The 20,907-nt window shown below is 36.8% G+C and overlaps 2 protein-coding genes across 5 annotated transcripts; both read right to left on the bottom strand.

Moving 5' to 3' along the window:
* Window positions 1-2: 2 nt before the first annotated feature.
* LOC133285944 (protein CHUP1, chloroplastic) lies at window positions 3-7,620 on the bottom strand. Of its 4 annotated transcripts, XM_061483266.1 has the most exons (10): window positions 7,604-7,620; window positions 5,390-5,463; window positions 5,157-5,248; window positions 4,291-5,019; window positions 2,424-3,791; window positions 2,194-2,325; window positions 1,724-1,905; window positions 1,046-1,157; window positions 619-762; window positions 4-313 (listed from the first exon to the last, which is right to left on the bottom strand). In XM_061483266.1, exons 1-10 carry the CDS (start codon window positions 7,618-7,620, stop codon window positions 212-214), a joined length of 2,952 nt encoding a protein of 983 aa, XP_061339250.1. In that variant the 3' UTR covers window positions 4-211. The 4 variants fall into 4 exon arrangements, with proteins under 4 accessions (XP_061339246.1, XP_061339247.1, XP_061339250.1 ...); XM_061483262.1 differs by lacking the exon at window positions 7,604-7,620 and having other exon boundaries at window positions 3-313; window positions 5,157-5,259; window positions 5,368-5,811; XM_061483263.1 differs by lacking the exon at window positions 7,604-7,620 and having other exon boundaries at window positions 3-313; window positions 5,157-5,275; window positions 5,390-5,811.
* Window positions 7,621-8,583: 963 nt separating this feature from the next.
* On the bottom strand, window positions 8,584-19,856 carry LOC133285977 (uncharacterized). The gene is made up of 11 exons (XM_061483304.1): window positions 19,430-19,856; window positions 19,240-19,326; window positions 18,957-19,118; window positions 18,144-18,229; window positions 17,299-17,387; window positions 17,085-17,188; window positions 16,894-16,996; window positions 16,732-16,807; window positions 16,522-16,627; window positions 15,445-15,976; window positions 8,584-9,315 (listed from the first exon to the last, which is right to left on the bottom strand). Exons 1-11 carry the CDS (start codon window positions 19,854-19,856, stop codon window positions 9,222-9,224), a joined length of 1,866 nt encoding a protein of 621 aa, XP_061339288.1. The 3' UTR covers window positions 8,584-9,221.
* Between the last annotated feature and the right edge of the window lie 1,051 nt (window positions 19,857-20,907).

Raw genomic sequence — 20,907 nt, 5'->3', positions numbered from 1 at the left:
CTCAAGGGAAAAACATGCAAGTAGGCAGGGATCATCTTGGAGTTCAAAGTTACAATTACAATATGATTCTTTTACAAGGGTATAGCATCCAGTATGTAAAGGCTATTCAAATTGAAGCAAAATGAAATATACAGCTGAAAGGGCAAACATATATATATATATATATGAGTAGCCATTATTAGGGGGGGAAAAAAATCTTCTGAAGGATATCCTATGTTTCTGGTTTATTGTCTTCACCAGCTTGAGGGGGATGGATGCGGTTCCTTAGGTCTTCAAAAGCCTTCATGCTCTCTGCATCAAAGCCTCCCGCAAACTGAAAAGAGTTCCACACTACCATTAGTATATTATTCTGTTTATTTAAAAAAAAATTCACATTACACCTTTTGTGGAACAGCCATATTAAATAACTTTTTCTGCCATGAATGACAGGCTTTAAAGATGTGCTTGATTTTTCAAGCATAAAATTTGAGTGGGAAACATTGCAGTAGAATGTTTTCTACTTCATCTAGCCGAGTTTACCTATGCAAAATCATGGTGCTTATGACCTTAGTCAAAGGGATGTTAAATAATGATATATATCATCAGCTCAAGCAACTAAAAAAAGTGATCTAAAATTACCTGATGGACACGGAAAGCGAAACGCACGCCTTGCAGAACCAAAAACTCTCTAGTTGGTTCCTTTTCAGGTCCAGATAACATATCAAGTTCAGATGCAACCCGTTTCATATACTTCTTTGCCAGTTGTACAGAAGAAAGCTTTATCTGCAATGATAGGGTTACAACAAAGTGACCATGTGAGCTACATCATCTACATGCACTTGTGAATGTAAATTAAAAATCTATCCACCTTGATATACCCTTAATGTGATGAACACTTTAGGCATTTATTATTTATCACAATTTTTTTTTCTCACATGGGTATAGCATACTGGGGGTTTTTACCCTGATATTTAAAATTGCATGCTCTACAAATTAAAAAATAAACTACAACCAACCTCTTGAGTGAACTACGACACAAACTGGTTCAGTTAGTTTAGAAGCATACCTTGCCCACAACCCCTGAATCTGAGAGCCAATTTACTGGGATTCCAAATTCCTTGTAACGTGAAATAGCCATATCTCTTGTCCTCAAGAGTGCATAGACGCTTTGCTCAACTCTGGAAATAAAAACAGAACATGAATGAAGATATAAGTTTTTAAAAAGAAGTCATGAGGTAGCTATATAAGAAACATATACACAGGCAAAATATTTAAACAAAACGAGTATAGGTGATGTACAACATTTTTGTGACTTGAAAGTTCTGAATCTACAACCTTAAAGTAGATATGAGAAAATGATTTAAATAGCTTTATTTGTAAGGATTATTTTATTAGACTATCAACTAGTTATCTCGTTAATGGTCGACATCCTAAGCTAATATTGTATAAAGAACCAATTCAATCCAAAAGTTTAAGTTGGTAGGTGAAGCTACATTAATGGTTTTATATATCTCTAACACGTCCTCTGATACGTGTTACCTACCTGTAATAAGAAACTTCATAATACTTAATTAATTATTAATTAAACGGGGGGCGGTGAGGATCGAACCAGTAACACCAAGACTCTGATACTATGTAAACAACCAATTCAACCCAAAAACTTAAGCTGGTGGGTGAGGCTACATTAATGGTTTTATATATATCTAACAATGGTAAATAAATCTTAGGAGGAAAAGATGCATACTTTTCAAGCAGTGAATACATTTTCTTCAGAGCAGCTTCACATGATAGTTTGGGATCATCAATGAAGGTGGAGACTTGCTTCTCCAATTTCATCAGATCCTGATATTCAAAAGCTGCCTCCCTTAGTGCATCTGCTTTCCCTTCAGGCCAATCAAAGTGCTTGAGGACAGCTCGTTCATCAACCTTGCATTAGGAATAAAATGAGATAAACAAGTATGCAATGGGCATTGGAATATAAGTTACAAAATGTGGAAAATGAGATCTATTTTTTTTTCTTCCTATCTTGATAAAAATGTGGAAAAATGTGATTCAAAGTGGAGGATAATGTCATAAAAAAATTGGAATGCAATTTTAAGGAAAGGAAAATAATTACTGACTTCCATGATTTCTGACAAAATATACACTTTGCATGAAATAGTTTTAGATGCATGATTTTCTCTGATGAATGAGCAATGACACCTAAAGGCATACCAGGAAGGAAAGTTCCTCATCTAGCCAGTTCACGAAGGCGACAAGATCATCAATATCTGAGAAGGAGGCTGCTCGAACTTCAGTTGCCAAGGACATGACAAAATCACCTTGTGTTTCTACATCAGCTTTCACCTATATGTTTCACAAAAGAGAAATATTTTTCAAAACATGTCTTATGACTTAAGTGCCAAAATAAGAAAATAACAAAATAGATGGAAACTTTAACATACAGCTAAGAGGAATGTTGATCTATTCTCAATTTCCCCAATCATGTTGCTCCTGGCATCAGATGCATTACTTGTTGAAGAAACTAATAATGATGAAGTATCCTTCTTTGCCTCCCTTTTCATCAATGATTGATAAAATTCAACTAGCTGTGGAGCTCTATGAACTTTGTCACCATCCATTGCCCCTCTTGATAGGCTTCCTGGGGGAGGAGGTGGGGGAGGTGGTCCACCCGGCGGTCGTGGTGGAGCACCTGGAGGAGGAGGAGGAATGGGAGGAGAAGATGGTACTCCATTGGAAGGATTTGAAATTGTGCTAACAGCAGCAGCACCAGATGGTTTAGGAGGTGGCCTAGGCACCCTAGTAGGCCTTTTCTCAATTTGGGCAAGCTTCATCTTGCTAATGGTTTGATTATCATCATTCTTTCCATCATCAGTTTGATCATTTGTGCTACCAGAAACAATTGTCTTCTCTTTTATTTGAGTAAGTTTTGGTGGCAAAGATATAGGTCTCTCTCTTTCAGCCTTGGTCATATTCAAATTTGAATTGTCACCAAACTTCAGCACTCTTGCTTTCTCAGCCTTTTCTTTGATATGTTTCTCCCTTGCCAAGGCCAATTTATGGCGATCTTTATATGCAGGATATTTTTCATCAAGAGCCCCATCAACTGACTTAGACATCAAATGGAATGAAGCAGCAACAGAATTTAAGGAGTCACTGGATGGAGCTTTTCTTATGTCAGTAGTAATTGGAGTTTCAGGAGAATCAGTAGGTTCCTGATCCATCTGCCCAAAGGTAGTGATGGCTACACTATCACTAGCATTCCTTATCATTAAGGTTTCAAGTGGACCCCGAGGTTTAACACTCATACTCATCCTTCTTGGAGAACCTCCTGAAAATGATCTAGCTGGTGATGAAAGAGCACTAGAATCATCTTTGCTTTTACCCCATTTCTTCAACTTATGGATTAAGCTAGTTTTTTTGCTTATACTACTATATTTACTAGTAGAGCTATCAATAGAAGCATTATCAAAATCTTCACTTCCTGGTGAAGAAGGATGGGAGAAGTTGCTATCAAGATCTGTGTCCCCTTGCCCACGTTCAGATCCAGCATATTCTAACATCAGCTGCTTAGCCTTCTCTTGTGATTTTGGGCTAAGACTCTTGCTGAGATCACGAGCTGATACTTTTCCTTGGGGTGCCTGGTAATTCCTGAGTTCATACCTCAAACATGCATTGACCCAACGAAGGTATACAAGCTCTTCAACTTCACTGAACCTATTCATCTGAAGTCCTTCCACTTGCTTTAGCAGGTCTTCATTTGTATGCTTCAGGTTACTGACCTCCTCTTTTGCCTTGGAAACCATTTCACTCTGCAGTTCAAGATAAAGCCTCTTGAAAATGAATTACACTCATCGTATGTGCAAATTCACATCTAATCATATTAATTCATCACTACAATGAAACAAGTTAACAACCTTCATAATATTCTGTCAACATAACATTAAACAATGTTTATAAACTGTTATATGCTCATTAAACAACAAACATAACATTGATCAAGAATTCAACATAGTCCAAAGCATTGCAGAAAGAAGATACAAGCAATAACTAGAAAAAGTATAGACACTTCAGAACCAATAAAATTATTACTAGATAAACACGTGTAGGTTGATGTTTAATTTGTCAGTTTATATTTGATAATCTCTGAAGTTTTTCAGGTAAACAAGGACGACTGAAAAATGATGCCAAACCTTTGGTTTAAAATTTTATATTTCTAAGTAATTCAAAACTTCAAAGTCTGAGCTGTTTCACTAATGAGAAATTCTTAAAAATTGGTTTCAAGCATCTGTTCAACTCAAGGATTCTGACCTCTGTCATATTGGAGAGCTCTACTACTCTAGATTCAGCAGCATTGAGTTTAATAGTCAACTCCCGCTTCTCATGTTGAAGTTCTTTGTTTTTTCTCTTGAGCTCTACTACTTCAACCTCTAAGTCATTGGCAGCTTTCAATTTCTTTTCAATTTCAGCATCTTTTCTAGCAGCCTCTTCTTCTTTTTCTTGTATACTAGAAACTTGTTGTTTAAGCAACAGCAACTGGCCTTTCGTTTGGTTAGCCTCAAGCTGTATCTGCCTTTGGAGTTCCTTGATCTTGTTTCTTGCCACCTCAAGTTCTCTCTTGGCTGAAGCTCCATGTGTGAGCTCTTCTTGAAGCTTCTTCCTCTCAGTCTGCAAGGAATTAATGGTAATATTAAGCATATCTATTTCTACTGTCTTAATTTTCAGTTGCCTTTGTAACTCTACAATATCTGATTCCTGCTCCTTCAAACCATAGTACTCAAGCAATTCTCCTTCAAGTTTCACTTCCCTCTCTTCCAGTTCCTTCACTAGCTGGCGCAATCTTTCTAGTTCACTGGCATTGTTTGCCATCTCAATTTCATAAACTTTGTCTTTCTCAGGAGTATCAGTAGGTAATGGAAACTCAATCTCTCCAGATAGAAGATCTTCAAATTCTGGTAGAATATCATCTTCAAAATCATTAGCTCGATTAATTATGCTGCTAATTAACTTAACCTCTTCTTTCTCCTCTTCCTCCTCCCTCTGCAACACATCAAACAACTTTCATTTTCCTAATTGATATGAAGATGACAGAAAGATGCACATACAAATTTGACAAAGAAACCCTCAAAGCCATGAAAAATATTAAAATTTAATAAAATTCAGCATGATGAACTCACATCCTTATTTTTGAGAACGTCAATAAATCTTGTGATCTGCTCTTCTTCTGTGCCCTCATTTTGATGCTCTTTAAGCCTTGCTTCACCATGTTCTGAGCCAAAATTAGGATGAAGTTTAACTTGATAGGATTAGCACATCAATATGGATCATGTAGAATCATTTTTTTGTATCTTGACAAATAAAATGAATTAAAAAGAATGTCAAAAAAAGGCTAGTGAATAAGCATGAGTACCTGATTTTGAGGTTTTAACATTAAGCTGCTTAACTGCATAGGCTGCGATTGAAGCAGCAACTATGAGTCCTAACCTAACTATCATGAAGCTTTAGGTGATAGAAATGTCCTAACTTTGCATTCATTCAAATATGCAACCAATTTCCAGAACCACCCTCCACCCATTTCCCAAAAACCTCCATAACCGATTGCTCAAACCATTAGAGCCTTCAAAAGGGCAACCAGAGTGACTCAGAATCTAACTAGGACAAGATATAGAAAAGAGGAAGACAGGAACAACGGCTAAGCAAAACCCATGTTAGGAAACTTCATTTGTATGCTGATTCTGAGGTATTTCCACACATTTAACTTTATCATCTTATCAGGTTTCTGAAACTTCCTGTGAGAAACAGCAACCACCAATAACTAGAGGCCAACCATTGTTCCAAAGAGATTGACAAATTCACAATTTGTATGGGTGTAAAATATATCAATATATCAAGGGAATATCTACAAGATTGACAAGGACCAGTGACAGTAAAATTGGAACAAAGACATGTTCCCCAGTGGCTTTGTTCCTTCATTGCTTGCTTATTTTAAGGTTAATTGTACTGTCCTAGTCGTTTAAGTGAGATGAAAAAAAGGAAGATGTTGAAAAAAGGGATTGCCTTTTCTTTTCTCTCCATTTAATGTAGCACTTTCCTGTTGGCTTTTCTTTCTCCTCCTAATTAAACATTTATTCAACCAAAATCTTCCAATGTATTTGAACCAACCATAACAGAATTAAGTATGAATGTTAGGAATGAATGACCCATGATAAATGTAAGTAGACATAAGTTATTATTTAGTGAGTATCTAACAAAAAATAGTTGTTATTTAGTAATTAATAGAGAGAGAGAAAAAAGATATATTTATCTCATGTTGCATGAGATAATTATAATAGAGACAAGATAGTAGGATCTATTACTTTTTCAAAAAAAGAAAAAATAGTGGACCTCATTACTTTGTCTTTGTTGCGTAAGATAATTATTTCATATAACATGAAATAATTATTTAAAAAAAAGTAACTTAAGAATAAGAACATAGAAACCTTTTTATTATTCTTGCTCTTGGTAGAGGACCCACAAAGAAAATCTTCTGATCAAGGGGTTTAAATTTGTCTGATTAATGGGGATACAAGTTTTCTGAACAAATGGGTCCGCCTCATTGGCAAGCTATATTTGGGTTTTCGCAAAAATGAAGACAGAAAAGTTAATAAAGATTCTAGAAATGACTAAGTAAAGTAAAGACTGAAGTTTTACTCCGTGGCTTGAAGCATTTGGAAACTATAGGCAAAAAAAAGAAAAAAAAAAAAGAAAAGAAAAGAAAAAAAGGCTAAAGGCAAAAAGTTTATTGCATTATTATGAGTCCTGACCCACATCACTTGTTAGTCTTTTTGGCATTTCTCTAGAACTTCTTATCTTAGTGGGTGCTCGATGGGTTACATTACACAGCACATAATTAGGATTCATATCTTTTTTAAGGAATTTTTTTGCAACAGAACTTCTTGCTGCTTTGCTTTGACTACTGGATTTTCCTCTCCCACGTTTGGCTCTTACTTGTCTATTCATAAAAAATAAAAAAATAAAAAAATAAAAAAATAAAAAAAATGATAATAAGGAAAAAATATTGGCAGGAAAATTTTCCAAATAAACATATGCTAAATATATACAAAAATAAAGTAGATGATATTGTAGATGGAGGATAACATGACAAGTAGAACCATAAACCAAAAGACATGTGGCAGATGGAGTTTATCCTATCACACATATATAAGCCGTTGAACCTAGGCATTTTTTGGTCTGGACCTGTCAATGAAACGAGAGACTAGGAGAACCATATATGAGTGAGGTCATATACATATTAGGATAGATATATAGAATATATTAGGAGAACCGTATACAGAAAATAAAAATAAAATGGGGGGTGGTGGTCATATTCACATTAATTTCGTGGGCTCTACTGACCCAGTAGTGGCCAAAATATCATCCAAAACGGGTGTGGTTCGCGAACATAGGCCACAAGGTTGCATTAGTATTAACAATCCTTCAGTATAAAGATTCTTACGTACACGATACATCGATTATAAAGATTGAAACACCTTAACATTGTAAATTTATCGATCTTGTCATGATTTTATTTGGTCAACTCGCCTTAATACACCGAGAACAAATATTTCCAAAAAAAGAAAACTACACAGAATTGAAAGACATATTTAACATTTGTGAAGTCTATCTCTTAAATCAATTATAATAAAATCTGTTGGAAAGTTTCTATTACTTAGGGTTAAAATTTCCTCCGGCTGCTTACTTGTTCTCAATAATTGGGATTTAATTTATATTATTTTTTAGTTTTTTCTAAGCATGATGATAATCTTTTTAAGTAATTCAGAAATCTTTTTCGTTTGTGTGGTTTGAAAAACTCGTCGAAACCCACATTAGTACTCCCATATTTCCTATCCGCTCTAAGCCATGAATCATATATCCTACTCTTACGACTTCTATTAGGGACCTGCCCAAAATATATTGATAACACCCTATTACTCTTTGAGAGGGTACTTGATTCATTACAAATCCTTATTAATTTATAATTTCTTGAGATTTTATCATTTATCGCTATCATGTTATGCTTGTTTCTTTCTTACCTTACATTTTACCTTACGTTTTTGCTTCATAAATATGCTAATAAGCCACTTTCTCATTCAAGATAGAGAAGAGTCATAATTGATGAGATGATTGCTCCTGAGCATAATAGCACGAGACTTAAAAATTTCAAGTAAATCAACCAAAATTATAAAACAAGTAAAATGTCTGTTTGGATTAAATTATTTTAGAACTAAAAAAGCATTTGACAGCTTTATGAAAGAACTTTAAAAACAAATTTTTATTTTTTTTTGTGGTATAATTAAGCGTTTCTAAACTTGCTAAAGGATATCATTAATCAATAAAATCATCACAGGCTACAGTGTTATTTGAGGACTACTATTCTTACACGTTATCAAAGCACACAACCACTCACATCAAATGCGGCACGCATTTCCTCACATCATAAGTCGCAAAATTATAATGTAGACATACAACAATCGACTAAACCCAACTAAAATCAAACAATATAATTTATGTAAATATAAATTTTGTTTGTTTGTTTGGGATAAAGGTGAAGTTGATGTTGATAAAATTAAGTTTGTATACAATTTATTTCTACCTGGTGAAAGCATTAAGAAAAACAGAGAACAGATTAAACTTCATCTTATTGATCACAATGTAACTATTGTGGGGGGGGGGGGGGGGGGGCAAAAAAAAACCAAGACTGCTTACCAAAAAAAAAAAAAAAATGCAAGACTCTATAGAACTAGGCTTTCCTGAAAAGGGATAAGCCAACTAGGCTTCACAATGTTATCCAGCGTTTGGAATTATTCCACTTACAAAGCGGAATCTGTCACCAGTGATAAGCTAGTATGACATTTTATCTAAAAGGGAATTTCTTAAAGCTTCCAAAACTTAAGATAGTTAAACAGGAACAACGTACAACTTCGAAAAGATAAAGACGAAATTTGCTGCAAGCCCTCTTCCCTCCCTCCTAATCCATCCCACAAGAGAGGGATGGAAAATCTATGGGGCCTACGGAAACTCACCCCCACTCAACTCACCCCTTTGAATTTGTATGCCAAACGACGAATGAGGCTCATTATCTGCCTCAATCCTTTCCTTTCTCCTCCAAAAGACCATACCAAACACAGCATGATAGCCTAAAGAATTTCTGTTTTTTAGTAACTAAAATATAGTACTTTACATTTATAGGACGTGCCCCTCATTCAAGATTGATCATCCCATTTCCACCTTCGCCCTACCTCTTCAAGAACGGCTGCCCGAGCTTGGCTTCTTCTTGCCTCGTCCTCCACCCACGATCTGCAACATTTGCACTCTTCATGATACTCACACCCAACTCAAAATACAATCACAATTTCTAACAGGATCAACCAAGTACCATTTAGAAATGATAACTACAATTTTATTGCCAGAAGAAACCTAACTAATGTCCTTCAAAATTTTCGCACCAGCATCACTCCACAACTTTCATGCTTGGTTATGCATAATGCATCCAAAAACAAGAGGTAACTACAAAAGTAAAAGAAATACTACTAACCTGGAACATGCTTGCCCCAAAAGCAAAAAACTCAAAAGCACAAGAAGAACCAAAGATACTTTCGGAGAAAAAATTAAAAAGCACATCATGTAAATAGTTTTATTGAAAATTTGGCTTTTGACAGAACCCAATGGCATCAATTGACCCATGTAGCAGACAAGTTTCTACAAAAGTGGAATTCCCGAGATAAGATATGGTCTTAAAACACTGATTATACAATTTAGAGAGGTTATAGATGGAGAAAAAGCCTGTAAAAGAGGAGCAGTCACCCAAAATCTGACTACAGAACCATCAACCAATCTCAAAAAATGAGTTGTCCGACAGAAACATATCCTCGTTAAAAGAACTTGAGCAGCGGGACGAAAGAGAGAAGGGAGAGTTCATTTGAGAAGGAGAGATTCTATCATTCTTGTAAACTGTGTCACAGAAGATTATTTATAGAGTTCAAGAGATGACTCAGCAAGTAACTAACTCTACTGACTAACAAACTTGACTAACAAACTCTAACTGCATGGGGAGAGGGATCAAGTGCAGTGTGTGTACATTACAGATGATACAACCGCTAGCTGAGCTGTTATGCTAATAGCCCCCCTCAAACTCAGCTGTGAGGGAGTTGAAGTGTATCCTGAACACTGAGTTTGTCACGTAATTCAGTAAACCGAGGAGCTGGAAGAGGCTTGGTGAGAGTGTCAGCAAGTTGAGCAGAAGCTGGTACATGAGAAACATGAAGTGACTTAGACAATACACGTTCACGAACAAAGAAGATGTCCAACTCCATATGCTTAGTTCTTGAATGCAAAATGGGATTATGAGTTAACGCCACGGTGCTAAGATTGTCACAATAGATGTGAGGAACTGTGATGGGAACATGAAGCTCCTGGAGAAGTGATTGAACCCATAATATTTCAGAGGAAGCAAGAGCCAAGCTGCGATACTCAGCTTCGGTAGTAGACCTGGCAACCAAGTGTTGCTTCTTAGACCACCATGAGATGAGATTTGGACCAAGAAAGAGGCATGCTCCCGAAGTTGAGCACCTATCATCAGGGTCACTTGCCCAATCAGCATCACAAAACGCTACAAGAGGTAAACGCAATGGTGAAGAGGCTGGTTGCAGTAGAAGACCATAGGAGATGGTGCCTTGAAGATATCTCAATATCCGTTTAACCGCACTCCAATGATCAACCAAAGGTTGAGACATAAATTGGCACACCTTATTTACAGCAAAACTAATCTCTGGACGTGTGATCGTGGCATACTGTAAGGCACCAACGATGGACCTGTACTGAAACGGATTGTCATAATAGGTTGAGCCATGTTTTGTTAACTTGCAACTGGTGCTCATGGGAGAAGGCATGCTTTTGGCATCTGACATGTGAGCACGAGCTAAGAGTTCTCTGATGTATTTGGACTGTGAGAGAGAAATGGAACCTGTGGGATGCTTCTTGACTTCAATCCCCAAAAAATAAGACAAGGGTCCAAGATCTTTGAGAGCAAAATTGTCATTCAAGTCAGAAACCAAACGATTAATAAAGGCAGCATCATTCCCTGTAACTATGATATCATCCACATATACAAGCACATAAGTGGAGGTGTGACCACGATGAAGAGTAAACAGAGAAGGATCACACCTACTACTGTGAAAGCCAAGATGAGTGAGAGCAGTTTTTAGCTTGTCAAACCAAGCTCTTGGGGCTTGTTTGAGACCATATAAAGCCTTGTGGAGTTTGCACACCAAGGACCTGTCAGTAACCTCAAAACCTGGTGGTTGAGTCATGTATACATCTTCGACTAAGTCACCATTAAGAAATGCATTGTTGACATCCAATTGCCTCAACTGCCAACCATAGGTAAGGGCCAAGGTGAGCATGATGCGAATTGTCACAGGACGAACCACAGGAGAAAACGTTTCTGTATAGTCGAAGCCCTCTTGTTGGTGAAATCCCTTTGCAACAAGACGAGCTTTGTACCTGTTTATAGTGCCATCAGAATTCTCTTTAACTTTGAAGATCCATTTGCAACCAATGGCTTTCCTGTGAGAAGGAAGGGGAACAAGAGACCAGATGTTGTTAGCCTGAAGTGCACGAAATTCTGTTTGCATGGCATCAAGCCATTGGGGACTAGTCAAGGCTTGTTTAACAGAATAAGGTTCCATGTGGGTGAGTAAAACAAGAGACCGAGCTAAGGCTTTGGACCTGGTAATTATAGAGTGGGAAGAAGGAGGAGAACTAACTGAGACTGAAGGTTGATAGTCAGAGGAGGAAGGAGGAAGTGGTGTAACAGAGGAGAAGGAAGGAGACACAGAAGTGACAGCAGTGGATTGATTTGCTGCGGAGACAAAAGGTACAATAGTCATGACAGGAGTAGAGGGGGAAACTGCAGAAGAATCAATATGACACTCAATGGGAGGAGACTCAGGAACCTGCGAAGATGAAGTAGCAGGAGGAGTGGAAAGCTGCTTCGATTCAAGGGATGAGCTAGTAGTAGTGGCAGCTGATGATGAATGATGCATATTGTATCGAGGCAAGACAGAAAGTGGAAATGAGGGAGGAGTGGAAGAAGGTTGAGGGCTGGTGCTGATGTGCCATAAGGGAAAAGGAAACTTATTCTCATGAAACAAAACATCCTTGGAAATGTATACACGACCATCAGCCCCTTGACATAGGTATCCTTTATGATTTGTAGCATAGCCAAGAAACAAACACTCTTGGGAGCGAAAATCTAATTTGTGCTTGTTAAAAGGTCGAAGAAAGGGAAAACAGGCACAGCCAAACACCTTAAGGAATTTGTAATCAGGTGCAGTGTGATATAGTTGAGTGAAAGGAACAGCAAAGTCTAAGGCAGCAGTGGGCAACCGATTGATCAAGTACACGGCAGAAATAAAGGCATAGTCCCAATATTTTAATGGGAGAGATGCATGAGACAGCATGGTCAATCCTGTTTCAACAATGTGGCGATGCTTTCTCTCAACTACACCATTTTGATGGTGAGTGTGAGGACATGCTACCCTATGGTTGATACCATGTATGAGAAGGAACTGTTTAAATGATCGAAATTCCCCACCCCAATCTGTTTGGATGGACTTTATTGGCATATTAAACTGTGTTTTGATGAGAGAATGAAAATTTTGAAAGGTAGGTAGAGCTTCTGATTTTGATTTTAAGGGGTATATCCATGTGAACCTTGTATGTGCATCAACAAATGATATGTAATAAAGATACCCCATCATAGACTTAACCGGGGCAGGTCCCCACAAATCACTGTATATGAGTTCAAACGGTTGATGATACACAGTGGTAGAAGGTGAAGAAGGTAATCGATGGGCTTTCCCAATACAGCATGCAGAACAGAAATACTCAAGAGCTTTATTATTAACAATAGGTATATTGCATGTATGGAGTACAGACTTTAGTGCATCCTTATGTGGATGACCAAGGCGACAATGCCACATTGACAACATGGAACTACCTATCTCAGGAGACTGAGGAGTATTTGTGTGTACATTATTACAATCAGGTAATGCAGTAGTTGCAGAAATTGTATTGCAAAATGAGATTGCAGGATTTGATGAAACTTGAGAACTGAATGAATGACTGGAACCAATTTGTGAGGCACGAGTGAGGTCTTGATGAAGATGAAAGTCATTAAATTTGTAGAGTCCACTTGAATCAACTTGTCCTTCAAGTAAGACTTGATGAGATTCCTGAGATTTGACAAGACAAAAGGTAGGGTGAAATTCAAAGTACACAGAATTGTCTTGTGCAAATTTACTTACACTGACAAGGTTTTTCATGATCGAAGGCACAACTAACAGATTTTTAAGCTGTAAATGTGTGTTAGTGTGAAAAGGAGAGGGAACTAGTGATGAACCAACAGCTGTTACTGCCAAACCTTGACCATTCCCAATCATGATTTGGTCTGAACCATTGAGTTGCTGACTTTGGATGAGGTTGAGAGGATTGGAGGTCACATGGTGTGTTGCACCAGAATCTGGATACCAATCAAGTGCTGGAACAGTCGTTGGTGTAGGCAAAATTCCAGGTTGAGCAGCAATCATGGCATGAGGTTGATTATTCTGGCCGCGAGTGTAATGAAATACACGATTCTGTTGAGATTGACTGTTCGGATATTGAGAGTACTGTGGTGAAAAATACTGAGCAGTGTTGTTTGAAGGAGCAATAGGTGTGAAGTTCTCATCAAACCGGTGCCAACATGAATGTACATCATGACCAAACTTATAACATAATTGGCATTGAACATTGGTACGCTCTCCACGTCCTCTTCCTCGGTTAAAACGACCTCCATAACGTCCTCTTCCTCTGCTAGGACTATAGAAACGACCTCCATAACTGGCATTGGATATATTGTAACCTGTGATTTGATCCTGATTACGTGCAGTAGGAGCAAATGAGGTGTCACTGGTTCTGTTTTTATCTGTGTCATTCTGTTTTTCTGCTGTGTGGTTCTGAAGTGTGAGATTGACAGTTGCATTCTCTGTGATCAGTGACTCAGTTTGCTTTGCAAGGATTTGTTCATGTGTTAGAAGTTGTATTCCTAGATCTTCGATAGTATACGGATTCTCTCTACCATTAACAGTTGCAATAAAAGCTACATACTCGCCTGGTAATCCTCCAAGGATAATATCAGTTCGTTCCTCATCACTTACTGGATTTCCTATAGCCTTAAGTGAGTCACAAATACCTTTAATACGTGACAGGAACTCCTTCACCGTCTTTGAGCCTTTTTTGATTGAATGAAGTTCTGACCGAAGTAACCTCGCTTTTGACTTCATCATACCTTGAAAGAGCCTGTGAATCTTGCTCCATGCTTCGTATGAATACTTCACACCAAGAATTTCATTAACCACTGATTCAGAAATTGTTGACAGAAGCCAAGAGAGGAGCATCGAATCTTGAGTTATCCAATCTACATATGCTGGATTCTGGATTCCATTCATCAGATCTTCTTCTGACAGAAACTGAAGAGGTATTTTAGGATTTACCAGGAAGCGATGCATTTGATGAGAGGTGATAATCGGTTCTACAATTTGATTCCAGAAAAGATAATTCTCCTCTGTTAACTTCACTGTGATCTGCTGATTGAATAATTGTGGAGCTTTGATCTCTGTTGCACGATTCTCCATATTTGTGTTTTGGCTTGCTTCTGAAGGCGATTTCTGATTTGTTTGTGGTGATTCAGTATGAGTTGCGGAAGACATGATGAGGTTCTATATGGATCAGGCCTTCAAGGAGAAGGCTCTGATACCATAAAAGAACTTGAGCAGCGGGACGAAAGAGAGAAGGGAGAGTTCATTTGAGAAGGAGAGATTCTATCATTCTTGTAAACTGTGTTACAGAAGATTATTTATAGAGTTCAAGAGATGACTCAGCAAGTAACTAACTCTACTGACTAACAAACTTGACTAACAAACTCTAACTGCATGGGGAGAGGGATCAAGTGCAGTGTGTGTACATTACAGATGATACAACCGCTAGCTGAGCTGTTATGCTAATACTCGTGAAATAAATTTCCAAAGACTCACATGAGTAGCAGCAATTGCTAGTTTTTGGCATCCCACCATTTCGGTTCTACAAATACACCTTACTAACTTCAAAGTTCAAACTACTTGGTGCCGTAGTGCATTGACCTTTGGAAGAGAGAACCATAATCATTTAGCCTCCATACTAATGTGTTTGAACACCAAACTACCAACACCCAAAACCTCCCCTCCTTAGGTTTTACTAGTCTAATAGTTTTGAAATTGTAATTTGGAAAGCCATAAATCAAATAAGTAACCAAATAGATACCTGACTTGACACTAAATCAAGGAGCATAAAAGATAATTAGAGTAAATATGCCAAGAGGGGGATGAGGAAGTGTAAGTCATAAATTACCTAAGAATCTGAAGAGCTTCTTTCTCAGCTTCCAGTGTGGATTTGGTGTCAAGCATTTCTTCGTGCTTGGACTCCAGATCTCTGAGCAACTTCTGTACAATATACTTTTCATCTACAAATATGACTCTCTCTGATGCAAGCTTTTCTGATATCTCATCAACTTCTTTCTTTAAACTAAGCAGAAGCTGCTTCTGACAATCCATTGCTGCCTTTTCTTTTAAATACTTAGCATATATCTTATCTTGATTGATCTTCTCTTCTTCCAACTTGCTTACTGCATTGAGATAAATCCTCTGTACATCAAAACCATGACTTTTCTCTTCCCTCAGCTTCTCATCCCAAAACCTCTCTATGTCTCCTTGGCTAAGCAACTCAGACCTGATCTCTTCTGCCTCGGCTTCCCTGGCAGAATTCTCAGCTTCTACTCTTGACAATTCAGCAGATATTGCTTCCTTCATTCTGCCACTTGTCAGAGCCACTGCTGCTTGTGCTTTTGTTGAAGGTTTGTTGGGCTGAAATCGTTTGCTCTGTCCTGTACCAGAAAGATCACAACACATTCCTCATATGGTCATTCTTCATTGGGGCATTCCTAGATACACGGCAATAATCCTCACCTTAAAGATAAAATGTAACAAGCCTCACTATTCATTCATTAATTCAACCTACTTATCACGGAGTAAGCATAAAATGGGTACTGAAAATTCTTCATGAGTTGTTTCTCTCATTTGGTTATGTTTCGATTGTTCTACACTCTTCTACATATGACATCTACAACCTACACCTAATAACCCTATTATTCATTCATTGCTATTGCGAGACAAAATACTACGATAACCTAAACTGGAATTTGAGCTTACTATAAACATTTAATGAAATGAATAATTTCTAACTGTCTATGATGGGTTTCAACTTTAAAAAGTTTTACAACTATTGGAAACAACAAAGATATAGATATACAAACATACTTGCAGTTAGAACAGCGTAACAAAATTTGATATACTTGACAAGTTTGTCAATGTCAGTGACAGAAAACAAAATAAACATCTACGCATAGAGGAAAAGCCTGAGAAGTGATACCAAAAACTTTTCTGAGTATACTCCTATCCCCTGCCAGCATGTCCACATAAACTGCTGGAGAAGTGATCTCTTTCACATCCATATAACCCGCCTTTTTAATTGATATCTGGACTGTAAAAAAGTCAGGTTTTAAGAGCTGACAGAAAAGTGAAGTTTTTCAACATGCATATTCAAAACTATCCATATACTTATCTTCTTAAAACAGCTTACCTGATCAATTACTCCAGAGAAAAATTCATACTCCAGCTGAGCTCTCCAGTCCATTAGATCTTGTCGTGAGATGAATCTACAGTTCATATATCTTCAATTTAGTAAAATGAAATTTGATTGTGAAAGTGAAATGTAAAAGAGGGAAGGGGAATACAAATTTACCTATCAGGAAAAAAATTTATGTTTTCTTGACCATCAGATCCATCGTAATTGGAACTATTCTTCCAACATAATTTGCTGGGGATTACACCAGCTTCTGCTAAGACTTTAACCTCAAATTGAGAAGAAAACATTCAAATTTCTGGATGTAGGAAACAATATTTTTGGGTTGGAGTAAAGTTCCATCTTTTTACCTTGAATGGATCTAAAATCTGGGTCTTCAACAATGATATCATCAAATGCAGTAACTAAAGATCCAGAAAGTGATACTATTGGAGCAATCCTGTGTTTAGGACTCCTAGAAGACAAGGAAATCCATTTTTAATAGAAGCCAGGCAAAGCTATATGTTTTAGCTCTAAATCATTTACTGACTGCAAAGTTACATGCATTTTGCATCTGGAACTAACCTTTCCAAAGAAGAATTTAATTTAACTAGCCATCTAGCAAATTCTCTTCTGGTACACAATTCAGTAGCTTCCGCGTTATCTTCAATTATCTAGACAAATCAACAACAACCACAATGTTCAAGCCTACAACTCTACCCAAGGGTCCAAAATTTAGCATAGTTTCAGTGCTGCATAATGGAACACACAAATGCAAGACAATAAAATACAAGAGCATATTCCACATAAGCAGCACAAATTTAAGTACACCATAGCATAAATGCAACACTAAATCCAGAAAACTAAATCAAATTTTAACATTATCAGTTATAACTAAAACTATATTATCCAAGCATATACTATCAACATAAACACTTCTCTGGCTCTTTCCCTCAGTTCTTGCATGCTTTATCTTTATTATACATCGACTAAAAATTTAAGCAGCATAACCAAACTCATAATAAGTGCATGGAGGAGTGTTTACAAACTGCCAGCATATTGAACAAATAAGGTAGAAATCTAAGCTTTAAATGTCAAAGAAATAATCTAAATATTCAAAAACACATTTTTAATCGATCAAGAGTAGAACAAAATATAATAATAATTGTATACCAACCAAAAAACCATCTGATAATATTTGTGAGATTATTATTTATACAAGGATTTGGAACTATTCCTGGCTAAGATGGTTTTGAAGACATAACTGAACCATAACACTTCCAGGTTTCCCATTAATAGTGGTTCAAAGAATACAAAAATAAAAAGAGAGAGCAATCATGCAGTTGTACAGAACTACAGACCAATAACACAATGTAGGTGGATACTATTAGTCTGTCTGATTCATAAAAACGATGCTTCTAGAAACAAACCTTCAGTGTCTTCAAGACCGACAATGCTTCTTCTTGTGTAGAATCCACAGAAACTGGGATTGTAACATGTTCCGGCTTTTCTATAGCTGTTGATAAGACAAGAAGAGTAAAAAGCTGAGAACATTTCAAGAAACCATCACAGGTGACATCATAAACACAACAGGGCAGACAGTAGATACTCAAGCTTATGCTCAAACACAAAATACCAAACTATGAAAACAACGACAAATATCTCAAGTTATGGACCAATCATAATCTATGTTGCACCGACACCAACACGGGACACAGATACGACACGACACTCCGACACGTTAATATACGACACGACACTCCGACACGTTAATTCTAAAAAATGTTAAATTTTGACACGTTAGGACTAGTTTTGATATTATATTTAGTATTCAATAATTTAACAAAAAAATATAGCAAAACTTATAATACCCATCAATTTTGCAAAGAAACATAAGATATCACAAATGTTTATATTAAAGTCAATAAAATAGTAATCGTAATCCAACGAATCTAATAGTTAGAACTCAAAATGCAACGCAATGTAACCTTTGAACCTTTTTTGAGTCTTTGCAACAAGTATTGGAGTGTCGGGAAGTGTCGGAATGTCGGTGAGAGTCGGGAAGTGTCGGACACAACATGTCAGAGATTTTGAAGTGTAGGTGCTTCGTAGATCATAATCACATCACATTTCATTTAAAAAACAAATGAATAAAACGAGATAGCAAAACACTATTCGAGACCAATGCTTAAAGAGGAATATAATCACAATGAATGCAACACTAACAGGCACACCGCACTTACCAGATGTAACAGTTTCCGTTGTAATTGAAAAAGGTATGGCTTCGTACGTCGACTTGCTCCCATTAGAAGCGTCAAACTCTGCACCAGCCCTGTCTTGATCATCATGAGTTTTAATAGGGTTCCATATTCCTTGCAATGGACTTGTGAATTGAATCTTAAAACCTAAATGCGCATTAGATTCACACCAAAAAGAAGAAGAAGAAGAAGAAGAAGAAGAAGAACACTCTTAATTACAGATTCGGTTAAAAATTAAAATTAAAACATAGAAAAGAAGAATACAAACCATTCCTTGATAGGGAGAAGCTAGCAAAGAGAGCGGCGAGAAGAGCCAGCGAAGTACCAACGCTCACTACAACAAACGAAGGAAATGCTGCACACAAAGTTCACGTTTCATAAAATCCGCATCTGTGAAAGCAACACGTGATTTGAAAACCCCCTAGAAATTGGGGTTTTGGAAAGAAACATAAAGGTACCTTTGTTGGTGGTAGTGGGCCGGGCCGGAGAGTCGAGAAGGGCCCAACCGCCGAAATCATCGGAGGGATTGTGGGCCCAGGAGGTGTGGGAGAGGGAAGCGGAGAGATGGGGGCGAGGAATGAAGAAAGAGGTTGGAGTATGGCTGAAGTTGAAGCGAGGTGAAAGAGAAGGTGTGTTGAGGAAGAAGGAAGAGGAGGAAGTAGAAGAAGACCACATTCTCTTCACAATCGGATGCTGCAATCTACGCCGATTTCTAGAATGTTGTTTGCAGAGTTGGTTTGGGTGAAATGATCGATGGATGCCGAATGCAGTAGCACCAGTACAACTACTCACTATGCCAGCACTGCTAAGTGCTAACCCTATAATAAGGATAAAATAAAAGGGTATCTTTCTTCTTACAAAATCTCTGCAGGCTAAATACTCCATTTTATTTTATTTCGGTAAACAATACTTTATTTTATTTAACAATTATTAAACAATTAGAATGTAAACATTGATTATACTGTGCTCTTTTTGAATATAATATATCTCAATATTACACAGACTTGAATTTTTTTTTCAAACTGTGATGGTATCATATTTATTGAGATGATCAGCTACTATGGGCAGGACACGTGTCATTTCTCCTGCTAAACATACAATCCAAAGTCGCTGAGTTAATCAGCTACTTTGGTTTTCAGTCGCTGGGAAAGTGACACGTGTCTCATTCATAGTAGCTGACTACCTCAACGACTATGGTACCGTGGCAGTTTAAAAAAAAATTTCGACTCCATAGCATTCAAGTATATTATATTCAAAAAAGGTCAGTACAGTCAATGTCCCTTAGAATGGTGGTAAAAAAATTAGTATTTTTTAAGGATACAACTTTGAATTATTTTAAATAAAATGATGAAGTTTATTATCTTTTTCACAATATTTTTTCTTTCCATTTCTTTCTGATTTTATGGAGGAAAAAAAATATAAAGGACCAAAATATATATAATAAAATATGATCATTTTATTTAAAATTTACATAAAATTATATCCTTCAAAATGATAAATATTTTTTTTCCTTAGATTACATATTAAAATGTGTTTTGTTTATATAAGACGCATAATTCCTTGTTATTATTTTTAGATTTAGAGGAAAAATAAATAGAGAGAACCAAATTTTATGAAACCCGTGTATTTTTTCATTTTGAGATTACAACACATAACGTTATTTCCTTTGTGAGAGAAGAAATATTTTCCCTTGTTTTTACGTTCTGGTTAATATTATAGGGATTGTTTATTGATTTTGTTAATTGAAGAGATAGTTGATTTACTACATGCCTTGTGCATTAACACCATTCTATTTATCCCGAACTCAACAAGGAAAAAAGTATTGTAAAATTTATTATGAATAATATAATAAAATTATCGTGAGTTCTTATCATTAAGTGTTTATAAGTTTAACAAGATACATGAAATTGTGCATTATTCATCTTTCAAGTCTATT

This window comes from Gastrolobium bilobum, unplaced genomic scaffold (assembly GCF_033153095.1).
Source record: "Gastrolobium bilobum isolate Gb01-03AN ecotype WA unplaced genomic scaffold, APGP_CSIRO_Gbil_v1 utg4364, whole genome shotgun sequence".
In the NCBI taxonomy this organism is placed as follows: domain Eukaryota; kingdom Viridiplantae; phylum Streptophyta; class Magnoliopsida; order Fabales; family Fabaceae; genus Gastrolobium; species Gastrolobium bilobum.
Note: the sequence above shows the minus strand (reverse complement) of the source record. Positions and strands in the feature narration are given on the sequence as shown.

Bases quoted from the DNA above. Each gene is read 5' to 3' on its own strand.
- LOC133285944 (XM_061483262.1), bottom strand. From the start codon at position 5,474: ATGATAGTTAGGTTAGGACTCATAGTTGCTGCTTCAATCGCAGCCTAT. The intron at 3,792-4,290 runs GTCAGAATCCTT...CTTGAACTGCAG, and splicing joins AGCTCTCCAATATGACAGAG to AGTGAAATGGTTTCCAAGGC. The intron at 763-1,045 runs GTATGCTTCTAA...CTATCATTGCAG, and splicing joins ATTCAGGGGTTGTGGGCAAG to ATAAAGCTTTCTTCTGTACA.
- LOC133285977 (XM_061483304.1), bottom strand. From the start codon at position 19,856: ATGGAGTATTTAGCCTGCAGAGATTTTGTAAGAAGAAAGATACCCTTT. The intron at 19,327-19,429 runs GTACCTTTATGT...CTTTGTGTGCAG, and splicing joins GCCCACTACCACCAACAAAG to CATTTCCTTCGTTTGTTGTA. The intron at 9,316-15,444 runs GTAATTTATGAC...CAAATGTTGCAG, and splicing joins GAAGCTCTTCAGATTCTTAG to ATCGTGGGTGGAGGACGAGG.